Raw genomic sequence first — 18,663 nt, 5'->3', positions numbered from 1 at the left:
TTACGTTCCTCATTTGCCTTCTCATTTAACTTATTCTGCGTCTTTAACTCCTCTTCCAGGTCTTCAATTCTTTTTGACGTGAAGTTTTTGTAGCCCATCAGGTCTTGTACCTGATGTTGCAAGGCCTGGTTCTCCAAGGTCAGTTTTTTATGTTCCAATTTCAAGGTGCCAAAACCTTCCAGGTCTTTATCTTTCTGTCTCTTCATCGTCTTTTCAATCGCACATTTGTCCTGAAGTTCCTGACGTTCCTTTTGCAGGACCTTATTTTTGTTCTCTAACTTTTTCTTTTCAGAAGCACTCTGTGTCTTACATTCCTTCAGGTCATTTTTGACTATCTCCAACTCTTTGTGGAGATTTGCCATTTGCAACTGAGTGGTTGCAGCTTCTTTTTTTAGCAGAGCAACGTGAACTTGCTCTCTTTGAAGTGCATAGGTGTCTCGAGTTTGAGATAAAACTTGTTTATTCAGTTCTCTTACTTTTTTAATAAGCCGGCACTCACTTGCTCTTGATTTTTCGAGCTCAGCTCGGAGCACGTTGGGATCGTTTCCGCTCATTTTTGTAATATTATTATTTGTGATGATGTGAAATTATTGTTGTATGCGGGTCTATTGCCTGTGTTCAAACACTCTATTGCTATAGTCTGCTAACAGTCTGCTATCAGAAGATATATATATGTGCTATATAATACCTCATGTCACCTTAACATGTTGTGTGACGTCATCAGTAACATCAAAGCCATCACGTGACGTCACGTGTCGCATGTCGTCATGTTGGTTGTGCCTGACCCCGCCCACACCGGATACTCCAAATATGGGCATGTGGGTCGCGTTGGCCCAGATAACTCTCCACTACCGTTCCCCTTGACGCCGAGTGTCGCACTGCTTCCGCTCAGACTGCAGCCGAAATAACGCATGTAATCTAATGTCGGTTTGTACACATTCAGTACATACCTAGCATGGGTGTAGATCCGAATTGACCCCCCCAATAAAAATAACCTAAATTATTCGAAATTGAACAAATGTATTATCAGACTTCACATTCTTCACATTTTAGATTCACATCTAACATGACTATACAAATTAATGGATATGAAATTAATTGTCAAGTTGTAAAATTATTTATCCTTTATTTTATCCAGCAGTTGGCCAGATACAGATTTTGTATAAATTTATGTAAATAAATCTAATTTTGTTGGATCCACTTTTGCTGTGTTTATTGTGCTCTTAGAACTGTGTTTTTTTGGAACTGTTTACCAGCATAACTGGCAATGTAAAAACATGATCAGTTTACACAACTTGGTTAGGGCTTCATATTTTGATATTCATCCATATCAATTAATAAAGTAGTCCCATACACTGGGAGAAAAGGAAGATGGTGAGAAGAACTGGGGATGAGTAGACACTACATGCCCAAAACCCTTAAAATTATGATTTACTAATATAACAGTTAAGTAAGCAGTGATACGTGCTGTTGGCTGTGTAGGACAAATAAACAAGAAAGGTAGGACAATAAATGATTCCCTGTGCAGTACTTTTTGAATGATATGGCGAGCCTCTACGTAGTTGTGATTTATGGTGGCATGGTATGAGTTGCATACTGGAAAAAAAATAAATAAAATAAAAATAGAAATAAGGTTCTCCCCAGGTTCTCTGATCCCTGGGATCTCCAGCTTCACCCTGGCAAGAACTCAAGGCTTCAAAATGGTAGTCCACAAACCGATGGGGACTTAAGCCATGATTGCCATATCCACTTCTTTTATACAGTTTATAGACAAATGAAACTAGAGCATGCGATTAGCTCAGATTAGCATAAAGACTGTATCAGAGGTTGCGCTAGACTTTTTCGTTGATGGTCATTTTGACTGACAAGGTCATAAAAATCCTGTCATAATCTATTTTTACCCGTCACTTTAATTTTTTTAAATGATAATAAAGACATATTCAATAGCATTTCATTTTCATTAAAGTTTCATTAACTTTAAGTCCTTTTTTCAGAACAGTATTGACTTTAAATGGTAACAAAAAACAAGCAAAAAAAGTTTTGTGTCTGTTCGTGCACTGACAGAAGTTCCGCGATGTGTGGAACGCAAGAGCCAATGAATATGGTCACTCACCACCAAGTGGTCAGTGTGAACTGCAAACTGTCAAAATGACGGATGGCCTTCGGATTTTTCTGTCACATTTTAAAAAAATCGGTCAATGACAGAAAATATTCGGTTAACGCATATGTCGGGTGGAAATCTGACTTTAGCTTCGTCCACAAATGCAAAAAAAAAAATAAAAATGGAAAAGTTCTTATCAAGACTTAAATAACATTAACCAAGACAATGTAATCTCTTGTTAAATTTGTATGTCAGGTGTTTCTCTAGAGTTTTTAAGATAGATGAAGCTAATTGCTTGCCAGGTTTAGTTTAATGACTTCTGATCTAGTTCTAGGGATGAAAGCCCATAAGTATATTTAACCAATCTTTTGTTTTTTAGTGAATTCCCAGCAAGAGAATCTTGGTGTGACGTTTCCTTTAAACCTCCATATTAATGTGTTGTGTTACGTTGACCTATAGTGAGGGTTAACAAATATGCAGCTCTGTTAATGCTACAGATGCCAAATGCTAAAGGTAACAGTAGCCATGTGTTCTTGTGCTTCAGAAAAGGCCCGAGTGTGTATTGTTCATGGGTGGATGCCTAAATGGCTAGACCACAAGAATGAATGGGCAGAAGCTGTCACGTTTGCACAGGCGCGTGTGTGTTCTCTGTGCGCGCGTTGTTGTCTGATGGCTTATAACTGCTCCACACAACCACCACAGAGGGCTTATAGCCTTGAGTCAGCCATTTAATACAAAGAATATTTTAAAATGTGCAATTATTTGCTTCCTGCCCACAGGCTTTGAGACAAGCTCACTTCAGACTCAGGTGTGCGACTGTTCAATCAGCTTTGTTTGGCAGCACTGCTCGCTCTGTCTGCAGTACATACTGATTAAAAAAAAAAAAAACATGATGGAATCCAATTTTTAATTGCATGCATACTTGATGTTATTCAGTCTAATACCAGAAGGAATTTTGTGCTCCTGCTTCCATTAAATAACATTTAAGAATAAGATGTCTGCACAGGTGCAGGATAAATGAGCACCATGAATTTTTATACTGGCTATGACCTTGAGATTGTTTGATTGAGACGTTTACTGCAAGATGATTTCACATTTTAACTGTTCTTATTTTCCCAGGATGTGTCCATGGGGTTTAATGTGCTGCCACTCATATCTGCCTTGTACCTATCTTTTCCGACAGGACAGGCTGCTCTATATCTACACAATAAGCATGACCAATATATTTACCCTCTGGCTCGACACACACACACACACACACACACACACACACACACACACTCTTACCAAAGCAAAGTCTGTCGGTCAATCACATGACCCAGATGAACAGCCAAGGTCCCTGGGCTCATTTGAAGGACGTGGCCACTATTACAGCAGACAAAAGAGTACCGGGAGCAAGAGAAAGCCAGCAGCTGATTTATCAGCACTGATAGAAAAATCTCCACTTTCATCTCAGGGCTGATCAGACCCCATACTGGGGGTTTAGTCCGGCTGGGAGTCATAATCAGCCGCCGGTCTCTTCCCTTAGATGAGTCGTTTTTTTTTTTTAACCATTTGTGTTAGTGGCATTACTGGTCTTGGTGGTACGCATAAAATTATGGACCTCAGTAAAAAAAATAAAAAATAAAATAATAATTGTTCTCCAGTCCCTCTGGCAGGAAGCAAACCCTTAAACCAATATCAATATCACATCAAAATAGTATTTGTGCGAAAAGGGAACAAATACCTGTATTTCCTTCTAATCGTTAATCAAATTTGAAGGAAACTTCTGAAATGTTGCAAGGAAGAAAACAAAATGATACTTGGGCACCTTTCCATCGACTGCTTTACAGCACATAAAATATGGCGTGTAATATCATTAGATAGGAGCTGTTTAGGAGCTTTTGATAACAGAGAACATAAAGTAGAGGTTGCAAACTGCCCAAAAACAGAAGAAGAAATGAAACCATCTGTGAGAGAAAAATAATGTGATTCATTAGAGTTGGATTTCTTTTTTAAATTGGGCATGCTGTTCTTTTATGTCAGCTAACACTGCGTGTTTCACGGAAAGACAAAGAAAGCGATTAGTTCAATTCACCCAGCACAGCTCGTGCATTAGCAACAAGCGCCATACACTCTTATTCTTTTTCTCTAGCAACTTTTGATTGTTTGCGTCACTTAAATGTCCATTTTAACATATGCTGAAGGTCCACCTCCAAGAGCAAGTCTTTCTCAAAAAGGCAAAAAAACCTCAAGTGAGTGTAAAATCTTTCTTCTTAAAAGTTGAACAACATATGTGATTACATGTGGGAGCGAACATGAAAATGAATTACTTTTCGGGTCACTTTACTAACTGACCGATTGATCACTCAAACTCACGGAAACGCGACAAAGTCGAAAAAGCTAAAATTACATTTGGTTCTGCGGCCTTCAAATGGGCCCATGTTTACCGTCTTTAGGGCAAAGGTTCCCATGAACAGTGCTCTCTTGTGGTGTTCACAACCTCGTAAATGGAAATCTTCTATATTGTCCGAGTTGTTTGCTGACGTTTTTAGAAATGATGGTTGGCAAGTATTGTCTTTAGCCGTGCCGAATTTTCTTTATAAATGTGTATTCCCCATAACCCCACCTTTTCATTATGCTTTTGAATTGCTTTTGAATTTCCTATATTACGTTAGCTAGTTATTAGCTCGCTAAACCTTTTTTGGCTTGTAGATGGCAACGGGTGACAATCAGCGGTGTTCTCACAGCTCTGTCTACATATGAAGTGATTGGCTCATCGGCCATTGCTCTGCAGCTGAAAGTTACTTTCTTATGGACTTTCCATGCTCCATGTATCCCACCCAAATATTTCTAAGTACAACAAGCAGGACATAAAAATATTAAGTGTATGAACGGAGCTGGCCCGTCTTGGCTGAAGACTTAAGGCTCATTTAGGGTACTGCGGAACATAGGTGCCATAACCTACGCACGTGGTCTACACCGGTGCCAGCCATTTATACTTGTGCGTTCGTCAGTCTGGCTTGCTCTGTAAAAAATGCCACCCAAATGCTATTTTTTGCCAGTCGGGTTCATTTTTGTTTGTTCACCGAAGACGAGTCATACAAATGTTTGTATCTTCGAACCTCCTCAGTTAACCTTTGCTCGATGTGTTCCATCTTTATTGATCCAAAACAATCAATTCGAAAATTGCGGCGATGGAAAAGCTAATACAGCTCTTGCGGTCTGCGTCACTGTGGCGCATAGTTACATTTCTGGGGAGGTGGATGTCAAGCTACAGCGCTGAGGTCTGTGTAGCGTCTGGGCCGTCGTCGTAGCTACGTCGTCTAATTGACGCAGAAGACTAAACTGCCTATTAAGTTTCCACAACACCATCAAAACTCTAGACCTGTTATCAGCATGGTCAATGTGGTGGTAAACCCTAACCTCATATGTCAGTCAACTATATCAGTTGCACCCATTGGACGTTGTCTGAGATTAGATCAACAAGGGGAAGATTGTTTTGTCTGTCGTCGCCACAACTTCAACTTTGCATGTCATTACCACAAGCTCACAAGTTCCATTTGAAGGCAACGCTCCTGTAAGGAATACACAAGACTGCTCAGTGAAACTGGCTGCAGACGTGACCAGACACCGTAATGATTGCTTTCAGTCTCCTTGAAGCGTTACTCTGGCACAATGTACAGTCTAAAACCTCTGAGTCTATTCATTTCATACAACAGGGGCGAGTGAAGCCTTCATCACTCTAAACTGATTACAGACTTGAGAGAGAAAGAGCAGAGTAACACTTGTGTGTTTCTCCTCCGAGGAGTGAATAAATCTAATACTGTGCAAACATCAGATGTAGTCGGCATCCGGTTGTTACACACAGGGATTGAAACGGTAAAGAAATCATACACATCGATAGAATGTCTCGCCTGACAGAGGAGCATCCGCACTGACCTAACTTGCCTCCTTCCATCCTACCTGTCTTTTTACTCTACATTTTCTCCCAGCTGACTTGCTTTCCTCTCCGGCTGTCTGCACCTTTCATCTGACCTTCCCTCACTCCCATCTCCTGTCTAAGGGTGCATGTCCGCAGACCCGTTGGCAAGTTGGGAGCTCACTGGGCTTCACACTCCCCTGCAATGTTGACTGGCCATAAACAAAACACACAGACACTCGCAAGCCTGTCAGCCATTCTAAACACAAGAAGAGACCACCAAGCAAACACTCACAAAATGAGTGATATTCTGAGCTCAACCATCACTAGGGTGTCTTGTGATGTACAGTGCAGGACTTGATTTTGAGGTCAAAGTTGCAGTTGTGGGGTCTGTGAATTGTGGTGTCATAGTAAAGGTCACTTTTATGCTTGTAAATGATTGTTTTCTTTATATGACATGATAAGATGTAGTGTACAATAGTCCACAAAGGGTTAAGTACACACTGAGACAAATGTAACCTTCAACATACAGAAGCGTTGTATTGATTGATGTGAGGTCAATGCTGTGTGTGGAGCATGACGGCTCACTAATGTCCTGAAATCTACAGTCTGAGACTGGGATGATACGATCAGAGTGATAGAGGGACAGGATATATTTTTTTTAATTTTATTTATTTTATGGTACTTTCACGCAGAAACGGACTTTCACCCTGTAGAAATTAAATACTGAAAGCTGATGTTTCACCAGCTCTGAGGTCAGGAGATGTGACACAAGGAGACGGACCATTACAGCAGCTTGGATGACAGCGCTCTCTGCTGTTTGAATGCAGAATAGTAACTACATGCTAAATCTTTTTGCAAGGTTTAGAGTGGTTTACTAGCATAACAAGTTGTTTGAACAAGAATTTGTAAAGATGAAAGAAGATGTAGGTCCGTCTTGGTCACCTTCTACTGCAAGAATTCATTGTTGTCAGTAAGGTTTAGGCGAAATAAACTTCTTGTTTTGTATGTGAGGTAGATTTGATGCTCCACAGCGGTCATCTGACGGATGTTTTGGGCATGTAAACACGTGTGCCTTATCTGATCATTTTGTCCGTGTAGACAGTTAAGTTGGAATCTCTGATCAGAATTAGTTCTAGCAGGTTAAAGAACTCGTATCCAGGTAAACGTGGCCACTGATCATCTGTATCTGATATCTGCATTACTCAGTGTAAAACAGGATTTTACTTTCAAGGCGGCTCACACAGTGGGCAGAGACTTGTGCTGAAGGAGGAAGAGGAGAAGGTCTCACCTGGTACGATCTCGAATAAGTGTCTCCCTGGTTCGTCCGGGTTAGCCGTGAGCTCGTTGACCTGGCATCCCTGCAGTGGTATGCAGCCCTAGAACACACAGAGAGAAGCATTTTTTGTGTTTGTAAAGCTGGCTAAAAGAAAGGGAAATACACACACATCCATTAACCAACAACAGAAACAGAAGGAACCCCACACCCGTGAGACTGCCAGTAAAATTAATACTATACGGATATTAGCGTGACAGATAATTAAATTAGAGAAAGGTTCTGGCAATAAAGTCCCAGAGTTGAAACTGGGAGACTGAGGTCAATGGAGGCCCAGTGTAAAGGCTAGGCATTGCACAAGTTCAGATTTTTTAAAGTCGACTATTATGTGATGAAAGTCAAGTCGACATCGACTATCGACTATCGGTAATGCTTTGCAACAATGAAATCTATGTACCTGAATACATATGCAGAGAACAGACAGCTCATGTGCTACAAACCGTGCACTGCAGATATGTATAACCTGTATAAAAACTGGCTGCAACTCAGCGCCATCAATTGCATTTAATAGTACTCCACAGCGTGTTGTTAGATGGGATAGTTGGGATAGAGAATTGTTAATTTGCAGCCTCCTTCTCTCTGTTACCGCAGGCTTAATTAACTGCTGTCTAGAGGATTTGGACCGTTCTTCTGCTAGCATTAGCGGATGCCATTGCAGATGTGCGTCTATTGCAGTAGTACTTTTGTTGTATTTCAGGACTGACTTACATATTTTGCATGTCATGGTAGAATGGGCTTCATCCTTAGTGAAGTATTTCCACACACTAAATGAACTGCCAAACATAAGCACTTGCTGCAGTACTGGGAGTACTTCCTACATTCTGTTACCCCCTTGTTCTTCCTTCCTTCCTTTCTCTCCTCTTATTACTCACCTTTTAGCCCATCTAAAATTTTAAGCAGCTACTCCTGTGATTGAACAGGGACCCACACAGATTATTAGAATACATTATCCAGATCAATACCCATTTAGCCCAGAGAACTGAGGCCAAGCGAGCTGTGAAGGGATGCCAGCGTCTCCAGGTCGGCCCCGTTAATCTCCCCACTGGCATCCTCCATCAAACAGGCAGAGGAGTCTGCCAAAGCGCCTCAGCCGGAGGGCCAGGCTGTCGCCAGCATTAGTCGCCATAGCAACAAATGGAAGAGGTGGAAGCTGTAGATGGATGGAGCGCCGGGGCAGGGCAGGACGGGTGTCCCAAGGGTGCTATGTGCTCAGAATAACACGACTAGCTGGCCAGGGATGAATGAATAAGAAAAGGCAACCAAAGAACACAAATCACACACTCAAGTAGTGTAGGATAGATAGCACACTTTGTCCTTTACTGTGATTTAGCTACTTACGATGAAAGTACGTGCATGCATGAGGTTCCATGCAGCTGTGTGCAGACACACCTAGTTAAACCTGGTATGCACATTAATTCCAATCGGACCAGAACACCAGACCGGCCTCTGAAAGCTCATTTTTACTTCCATCTCACTTTGCCAACATCCTCCAGCAGTGCCAGCAGCTAGGACATTGTTAAACACAGACATTTCCCACTGCCATAGATTGATACCATGTGCATAGGCCCAGAAATGTGGCACATAAACACCTCAAACTCCTGTTGTTTAACACACGACCAAGTCTTTAAACAGATGTCTCCTCAAATATTAATCAGTGCCACAACTGGATACAAGTCAGAGCAGCGGCAGCAAACCACCGACAGAATCCAGCCCGATCACACCCATTGTTTAATCTTGTCACTAAGCTGAGTACAAAGCTACTTTTTAATAAACCCGCCAAGACTGACTCACTCATCTTTTAGAGTTACAAATATGAACCCAATGGAATACCTTTATGTGCTTCAACACTAACTGGTTACATTTCATATCTCATATCTTGACGAACAGCAACCGTGCACTTGACTCAGTGCGGGGGAAGAGCAACAGCAGAACAAGCGTGAACTCGAGGCTCATTAGCGCCCTCTTCCGTGAAGCAGAAGTACTGGCTGCCTCGCCTTGTGCTTTTTCAGCGCGGTTTAATTTCAGATCAGCGAGACTAAATATGTTACACAATTACATGAAATACACTACCTAGACTATGGAAAGTTAGGACATACGATAAAAGTGTGTACTAACATTATATTCACGACAGACAGAGAGATAACCGCAGGCATGAGTCAACGCATATTGGGAGAGACTGTGTAATTTGAGGTGAAGCTCGGTTTGTCGCTGCCTCAGCTTGCCTCTCTCCCTGTATTTGAACAGGAAATGCACACATTCAGCGATCGTGACTATAAAAATAATTGAATCATACAAAAATTTTATTTTATCATTACTTTCCTGTGTCTTTGGTGAAATACCAGCTCTTCAGTTCCCCGTCACTATAGTTTTGTTTTAGCTACTTTAAGCTCATTGTTTTGGTTGTATAGCCTACAACTTGTACTATTTTTGGTCAGTCTCATCCCTCTCATCTATTTTATTTTCCCACAACAGGCCGTACCTTATAGTCAGTTCAGGAAGTTCTATCTTTCCAGTTTTTTTGGAAACCAAAGAGGAAGAACTGATTAGTTAGCATTAGCCGTGATAGCCTTAAAAGGCATCGCTGTACTAAACTTCAGTTGAAGAAAAGACGACATCACATTCCCACCCGCACTCCCGCATTGACGGGAGTTCTCCATCCCTAGATATCATGTTAAAGAGCATTTTGCAAAAAATGGAGTGACAAAAAAAAGCTTCCAATTACTTCCAAAACTGTGTTTCATGTGAAGTTGAGGAGTCGCTGTTTATTGCTTAGCGCTAATGGCGATCCCCAACATCTCCTGTCAGTTACCTGAAGTCCATTTGTTATAAGATTTATCCCCACATGACAAAAGGAAAAGAAAACATGTGTAGATCTTCAGTCAGTATTCACTCCCCTACCACCAATAATCACGTCCTTTCATCATGGTAGGGGGGTAGTCGTGTTCTTTTGCAGCAATCTTGCACAACCATCCCCACCCCCGCCCACATCCTCCCATCCTCGGATTACGTATCGATTAGAAGACGAGAGGGAGAAAAAAGGCCGGAATGACACTTCTCACACATCCAACTCTCTGCGGGGGAAGTGCACGTGTGTATACGTAAGTGCTTTTCTCAGAGTGTGTGTTTGTGCGTGCGTTCAACCATGCGTGTGACACGAATCCACTGGGAGTTACAAATCAATACAGGCTGGATGAGTATTGACAAGCTTTGATTAAAGGCGGTCTGTCAAAGCCTTCACTCATTTGTTCTCCACAGAAAGGAGACGGCGAGGAAGAGAAGACGTCATTCTCTCAGTATTGTGTGTGTGTGTGTGTGTGTGCGGGTGTGTGCGCACAATGACAGGGACTAAGGACAGTGATAGCAGACGGCTGCTGCCTACATTAAGTGAACAGCAGTCAAGCAGAGTGAAGACTGGAAAAATCAATGAATGTGTCGAGATTTCCGGCAGGAATGTGGAAAGGTGATTATTATGTACATGTTGTGTGTGTGTGTGTGTGTGTCACGGACCTGCCCTCGCTGCCTTTTGTTGCTGGATTACATCACCGCCTCTTGTTACGACTACATCTAAGGCCGTCAGCTCCGTCCATCACCACACCATTAATATCAGTATGTGTGTGTTCATTGGGAATGATAATGGAGACATGTTAGTCAGCACCTGGCTGTAAAAGACATCCCTCAGTGAAGAAGGCATGAGACTGAGTGGACATTGAAATGTTTTCATATTAGTGCACTAATGGAGAAGGAAGCCGGGCGTCTGCTCTGCTTAAACTAATGTACTACTATGAGTCGTGTGAGTGGCAAGTCATCATTGCCACTATCTTTCATCTGTCAGATATAAAGCGGTCTTTAACAACTGCAGTTGTGTATGGAGAGTTGTTACTGTCTTCGGATGTAGGATTTGGGCTCGGCCATTTACTGACATGTAAGTGAGGGTCTAGATTAGTTTGGGGATTCAGGTAGTTTTTGTTAGCCAGACTCTGTAATCAAGTCCAAAACTTTTTTTGACTTGAACGCACATTTAGTAAGTTGGGTCCATCTTTGGCAAATGCTACATGAGAACACTCTCTCAAGTAGTAAAACAAGTACTTTATCATAGATATCGTCGAGTTATTGTAACGAAGGCAGATCTGTACAGGCACATTGATTTAGTGTAAATGTGCTCACAAATGTACTATTAGCTTTTAATAGGGCTATAGAGGATTGTCAATGATGGTGTTGTCTTAGTAAATGTGGCAATTTGCATGAAATATGTTACATGGCCCAAACCCAAATCCATTAGACAGAGACCATGACACTTGAGAGACTTTGTTGTAGAAGAAGAAAGGCTTACTAATACTGAAACCGATCCCCACTGTAGTTGATTGGTTGTGTTTGGACCGCTACAGTGACTTTAGTTGGACTGGAGAGACAGCAGACTTGAGAGCAGGTGCTAATCGCCAGCACGGCAGCGCTGCTTTCCAGCTCATTCACAAGTTGCAAGCGGTTTATTTCGCTCATATAGACCTGTAAAACTAAACGATATTGATTTCCATTAACATTACGCTCTAAGCGGGCGGAAGCAACATTTAGCGGTGATTTGGATCACTACATGAGGTTTCTGGGTTGGAACCGGCTGGGTGGTTGGGGTCTGTCTGTGTGGAGCTTGATGTTTAGACCTAATTAGACCATGTGAATGTATCTAAACTTTTGTTGAATAGCATCATTTGGTGAAAAAACTCAACAGATTAATCGACCAATTAATAAAAAATCATCAATCGATTTATCGATTAAAAAATAATGGTTAGCTGCAGCCATAGCTCTTAATTTCACCACCCTTTGAGTGTGTAGCTGAAGTATTACCTGCGGTTTGGTCTCCTCCTCATCTTTGTAGAAGAAGAGCTGGTCTGAGCGCAGCACAAACCAGCGGAGCTGCCAGTTCTTCATGATGCTGCGCTGCTTCTTCAGCCAGCCAGCCTTCAGCGCACCCTCCTGGAGGCTGGGGGAGGCCGGCCTGCATGGGCCCCGCGACACCTCGCCCATCACCATGCTCTTGGACCGGGCTGCAAACACATAAAAGACATTTTTATTTTGTGTGTGTGTTGTAGCTTTAGAGGGCACTGGTTGTTGTGATTGATTTTCTGTATTTGCTCTATTTCTTTGGCGTCTGCCTTTTCATTTGCTTCCTAATGAGTGTCTGTGTTATCCTTTATTCTGTACACTATATGCACACACATGCTCTGGCAGGCTCTTCAGTCATTAACACTCATAGCCTCCTGCCCCAGGCTGCTATGCCTCTAGATGAAGGGGGAGAGGGGCTGCAGGGAAACAGCAGATACAATAGAGACTATAAAGGGAGGAATACACACACACACTACACACTACACATAGCCTCAGGTGACAGGGATACCCCCCCTTCAATTTCAGAGGTCCTTGGAAGAGACTTATTGTGTGTTGCTACAACCCAACAGAATAGCAGAGGCTTTGAGCTGAAATAATAGGACCACATGGGACTGGCAGGCAGACTGAATCCTTTTCAACAGACGTGTGTAACCTGAGCTCGGTCAAGGACAGATTTAAAAGGGAAGAGATGGCAGCTTTATAGCCACTGGGATACTGTCCTTGCATGACATCAGTGCTTAAACGTGCTAAATGATTTTTTTTAATTGCTGCGTATGCTGACATTGAAGTGTGACTTCTGTAAACATACAACACCGTCACCAAGTAAGCCATAGTATGTCAAGCATGTGTCATATAGACCAGCAGACCATAAATTATACCACACAGAAATAGTTGCTGAAGGTTATGGTTTGGTACAGATAAGTTGATCTAAGGCAAACTAGGCCAATGCTATTTGATAGTAATGTATAATTCACAGAATTCAATTGTGCCGATACCTCCCTGATGGCGTTCGGTTGTCACACACACACCGGAATGATCAATGTTCAGATGGCGTTCAGGTGAAGGGGGGATGGATGAATAAGAGGAGGAACCAAATCAATATTTATTGTTTTATTGCTGCGACTTTACCCCCAGCGTATATATATATATATAGAGAGAGAACTTAAAGGACACGTCATTTGTATTACACATCAACGGTCTATCTTGGCAGCCTGACAAGCCTGTTGATGCTCAGAGATGTGCTGCATCACAGCATCATTTAAACAGGGAAGTTAGCTAGTTTGACAGATTTTGGGTAATGGCTAAGTATTCGGTTGGTCAGATCTACCACCTTAAAGCAGCATTAGATGATTTATTGTCCGCTTTTAAGTACCGTGTTTGCTAGCTAGCTAGTTGCTAACTTGGTTTCTGTTTGGTGATGGGCAGCTTGCATACGGACAGTTTTACAGAGCGTTTTAGGACAAAAGCCTTAACGGAAACACGATGGAAGTGGTGAAGTAAGACAGCGGACCTGAGAATTATGCTAAAATGCTCGGTTGAGCTGAGGGGAACATCAGTTTAGTGGTAATTCTCCCCACATGAGCAAATGTGTGCAAATGTCTTTAAAGTTACTGAGGAAGCTGCAGAATTATAAGTCAGTTTGTGGTCTAGACGTTTTCTTCGTGTGTATCTTTCTCTGTACGCCCATGATCACCTCATTTTTCCCAGCATCACTGAAGCACCCTGGTTTCTTTCTCGGTATTCTCAGTATGAGTGGTGTCATATTACCCCATTTGGTGGTTTAATCCAATGTCTCCATTGTTAGTTGTGCCGTTAGGACCGTGCTGAATGTTTGCGTAGGCTGGTGGAAAACATTCGGTGTCGATGAAGTCCTCCACTGCTGTTAGGGTTTCTTGTCTCTTTCTGTTTTCACCTCCGTCTCTTCCACCATTGCTTTTTTTCCCCACCTATCCATCTTTTCCTAATAACTCCAGTCTTTTTTCTAGCTCTCCATTCTCTCACCTCGGCCCCGTCACCCTCCATTTCACTTACTTCGGCTTGGTCTAATTCCTCTCTCTGTTCTTATGATCAGCACTGCTGCTCCTATTGAATCAAAGCCTAGAGCACACACAGCGCATGCATGCACATCATGGAGGTGCTTATTATCACTACTGGCGCCACATTTGGGCAGTCTTTGTCAAATAAATTAGCTCTTGGATTAGAGGCACAGTTCTGATTTTTTTTTAAATTGTATTATTTCCGTTATTTTTGATGTCAGCTATAAGAACTGTCAGTCAGAGTTGACTGCTGTTTGCTATTGGGTAATTCACATAATTTGATTCATACCTGATGACCTCTGCAGCTGTCGTTCATATTTAGCAAGTGAGGATATTTCAATATCATATACTGTATTTCTCTAAACGTTTTTGTTAGTCTGTAGTGTGTAGTCTGTTCCAAGTTTTTTGACATAGACATTGTCTATGTCTATTCCAGTGCTTTCCCAGCTGCTACAGCTTTAAATCTGCCACTAGTTTTTGGATAGTACACACATTTCCCATTATTTGAGGGCACTAAACGTGTATAGATCATTTTGAACCGCCAGACTGTCTTAACGCCTTGCTCTTTTCGTCACATTGCTGCTAATAGTGGCACTCACCTTCCCTGCCCTCCATGACCCCTCTGTTTTTCCTCAGCACATCGCGTCCCTTACTTCTTTCCATCTTTCCTCACCCTGCCAGCGTTCGCATAAAAGAGCACCGCTGTTCAACACATCAGCTGCCTGGACCATAGACCGAGTGGAACACACATGGGCCGATGATTCACGCCTGAGTCACGACAACTGATTTTTGAGTGTGTGTGTGTGTGTGTGTGTGTTTGTGTCGAGTATGACTGCCCACTGCGCCAATTTGGACCTTTTACTCAGAGTGATTCAGACCTTCCTTGGTTTGGGTGGAGCTGCTCTGTGGTCACTTCTACAACTTCGAACTACAAAGAGACAGTTTCACTGTAAAAGCGCACTTCATGCACAATCACTGCAATTCAGTGAAATCCAGACCTGACTGCGGCTCATTCATTTACAGAAGCCAGCGATTAAGGAGGGGCCCTTGTCAAATAACAGGGGCTCCACATCATGCCTGACTGTGTGCGCAGATGTACAGTATGCCCACGTTTGTTTATCTCCGTGTTCCCCAATGATAATTTATGTAAATTAGAGCATGTGTCTTGTTTTTTCAGGGTCACAGATGAATAGTTCTGGGAGCTGGATATCAAGGAACACCAGATGGATTGGCTACTTATTCAGTCATGAGCTCATATATGATATCATGATCATGTTGCATGCATGTTGGTGAGGGTGGTGCGCTAAGCAGACCATGTGCAACATTTCTAACAGCATTGATTTCAACATACAGTTTGCAACAAAAGGTAAACAGACTACACAGAATTACATAGAAATACCTAGCATTAAAATTAGAAACATAATCAAAATAGTTTTCCTGATAATTTCATAGGAAACATGTAAATCTGTGTGAAGTTTGCGTACACTGGCACAAAAAATTTTTTATCTTTTCACTACTTCACACCAGTAGTTTTAGAGGAATAGGGAGCTGGAGTGTACCAAAGTATAGGAAGCTAGTGTACTGTGATATTTGTGTTGCGTTGTCTGCGTTTGAAGACAATAGTCTTTTGATTAAACAGAAAAAAAGATAAGTGGGAGTCAAGTCGGCAAGATAAAAAGCACAGGATAGAAGAAAAATGAAAGAACATTGTTAGTCCTGTAAGAAGTCCCTGCATCAGCAAACCTCTAGCTCCTTAGATATTTGATTTATCCAAATAACACACACTCTTTCACCACCATTTCCACACCATTACTAGTCTGCTCTGCTACATACATTGATCAGCCACAACGTTAAACCGCTGACAGGTGAAGGGATTAACACTGATGCGATATTCTCCTGGGAAATCTTGGTTTTCTGGCATTCATGTGTATGTTACTTTCATACATACCAACCACATCGTTGCACATTGTCCTCCAATGAATACAACCCTCAAGAACTGCTCAGGAATGGCTCAATGAATAAAATAAAGAGTCCAAGGCATTGACGCAAACTCACCATATCCTTATCCAATCAATCCACAGGGCCTGAAAGATAAGTGCCAACGTCCCACGCCAGACACTGGAGGTCCCTTCTCTTTGACTGACAGGTTAGAGTCGTGTGAAGCTAGGTATAGGACATGCTGCTTCCTGCATGGGCGTTGAAAATGCAACTAAATGGTAAGGTGTGAATTGATTCCAACATGGATGTAATTTGTCACCATATTGGGATGTTGTAAGACACATGGTTCTTGACAACTTCATTGTATTTGGTGGAAGATGAAATCTCAGGTAAACATCTCAGTTATTACTGAAATGGCAAATGTTACTAATGGAAAATGTGTGAGCCTTTTGGAAAAAAAAAAACTGGAAAAAAAGACCTCATCAAATCCACACTACCCGAGATGATTTGGGTTTAGCCAGTTTGGCCATTTATATTTCTGATGACACTGATTTAGTTTGCTCTGTCACAGGAGCTGACCACTCAAAAGAGAAATAATAAGCCTGAAAGTCATTCATTCTCCAAAACAGCAGAGAAGGAGCACCCAGTCCACTGAAAGCAGGATTCCTTGTAATGGCATGTCTACATAGGGAGCTAATGTTCCAGTGAGAACAAATGTCGGCCCGATGGCGCAAAAGAAAAAACAAATGGTGTGACATGAAGGGACACATGATGCTACATTCATACATGCCTGAACAAACATGCTAGGTCCATGTGATGTCATTATACAGCTGTGAGTTGTACATTTATCATAAGCAGCAAATACATGTATGACTAATAATGCACACTACAAGGAGTACTTCCATTAGCATGGAGAGGCGGGTACTCCACAATAGCTAGCCAGTACCAATGGCTAAATCCCATTACTACCCACACACAAGCATGCACAGAGGCATGTTGGAGGAATTCAATTAGGTGAATCTGGTTGTTGCTCAGTGATTTATGGCTTGTGTAAAATGGCAGAGAGAGTCACAGGTGCATCAGTGCGTAACTTCCAGTTAGCCTATCAGTGTTGATTAATGTGTTATCCATTATGTGTGTGTGTGGCAGCCTTCCTTGACAGGCTGGAGGTGTGGCATAACATATAGCCTGTTATGATATAGCTGCAGTGGAGTGGAACTGATCTGCAGCAGTGGGTATGTGCATGTTATCATCCCCACATGCACATCATCCGTGCGTGAATTTTTTATCTCTTGCTCACGGTATCTAGTCGTGAGTGCATTCATTCATGTGCCTTGGAAAGGCAGAATGTCAGGGTGTTGTTCCATTGCAGGACTTTGATCATAAAACCATGGTAACGCAGATCAAAAAGAGACAGCAAGAGCGTGAAGCAGCTGATATGTGGGCAATTAAAGCTGCTACTAGATTTCCTGGTGCCAGGCAGTGCACCCTATTACAGTTCTAATATGTTGACGGTTGTAGAAATTACTGAAGCACAGCAGTTTGATTTTTCTTTTATGGAGAAAATACCACTGATGAACAGAAATTTGTCTACTGCCATTCTCGATAGGTAATAAACTGTTTACTTACACAAGCATGTCTAATTAAGAGGTGCTCTGAGAGGAAAGCATACTTTATAATTTAATTTTACTTCAGGTGTAGATCCAAATGTCTAGACCTTCAAACTTGAAAAGATGTCATAGCTTGCGAATACCGTGCAATATATCTATGCTATTTAACTCATCACTGCCCTCGAAGTCAAATTGTCATGGTTTATGCATAGTACTTCTAAGCTTGTTAGATTCACAATGAACATATAGCAGTCATATAGCATACCTAAGCTAGTTAGGTTGTCACTGGCCTTCCAAAGAAAACAAGGTAGCCTATATAGCATATAAGCTAGTTAGCTTGTCACTTGTTTTCCAATATAAAATAAGTCATATAGCATATTAGCTGGTATTAGCTGAATTCCAAAATAAAATAAGTTATGTAGCATAAATATAAGCCAGTAAGCTGGTCACTGGCTTTCCAAATTAAAAAAAGTCATGTGGCATATCCAAGCTAGTTAACTCGTCACCGGTTTACCAAAATAAAACAAGTCATATAGCATATCTAAGCTAATTGGCTTACTATTGCCAAAATAAAACAAGTCTTGTAGCATATCTAAGCTAGTTAGCTTGTCAATGGTTTCCCAAATAAAACAAGTCATGTAGCATATCTAAGCTAGTTAGCTTGTCAATGGTTTCCCAAATAAAACAAGTCATGTAGCATATCTAAGCTAGTTAGCTTGTCAATGGTTTCCCAAATAAAACAAGTCATGTAGCATATCTAGGCTAGTTAGTTTGTCCAAATTCAAACAAAACAGACTGTATAGAGTATATCTGTGCTGGTCAGCACGGATTACCTTCTACCAACATGAATGCTAAGAATGATC

At 41.7% G+C, this 18,663-nt stretch overlaps 1 protein-coding gene across 1 annotated transcript in view; it reads right to left on the bottom strand.

Moving 5' to 3' along the window:
- arhgap22b (Rho GTPase activating protein 22b) overlaps positions 1 to 16,112 on the bottom strand; it is a 32,697-nt gene extending 16,585 nt beyond the window's left edge. Inside the window, exons 1-3 of the mRNA XM_084567878.1 lie at positions 14,852 to 16,112; positions 12,178 to 12,377; positions 7,294 to 7,381 (exon numbers count right to left, since the gene is read on the bottom strand). Coding sequence (XP_084424004.1) covers positions 7,294 to 7,381; positions 12,178 to 12,377; positions 14,852 to 14,915 — 352 coding nt within the window. The 5' untranslated portion in view covers positions 14,916 to 16,112. The remainder of the gene's footprint in view (positions 1 to 7,293; positions 7,382 to 12,177; positions 12,378 to 14,851) is intronic.
- Between the last annotated feature and the right edge of the window lie 2,551 nt (positions 16,113 to 18,663).

This window comes from Chelon labrosus (assembly GCF_963514085.1).
Source record: "Chelon labrosus genome assembly, chromosome: 19".
In the NCBI taxonomy this organism is placed as follows: domain Eukaryota; kingdom Metazoa; phylum Chordata; class Actinopteri; order Mugiliformes; family Mugilidae; genus Chelon; species Chelon labrosus.
Note: the sequence above shows the minus strand (reverse complement) of the source record. Positions and strands in the feature narration are given on the sequence as shown.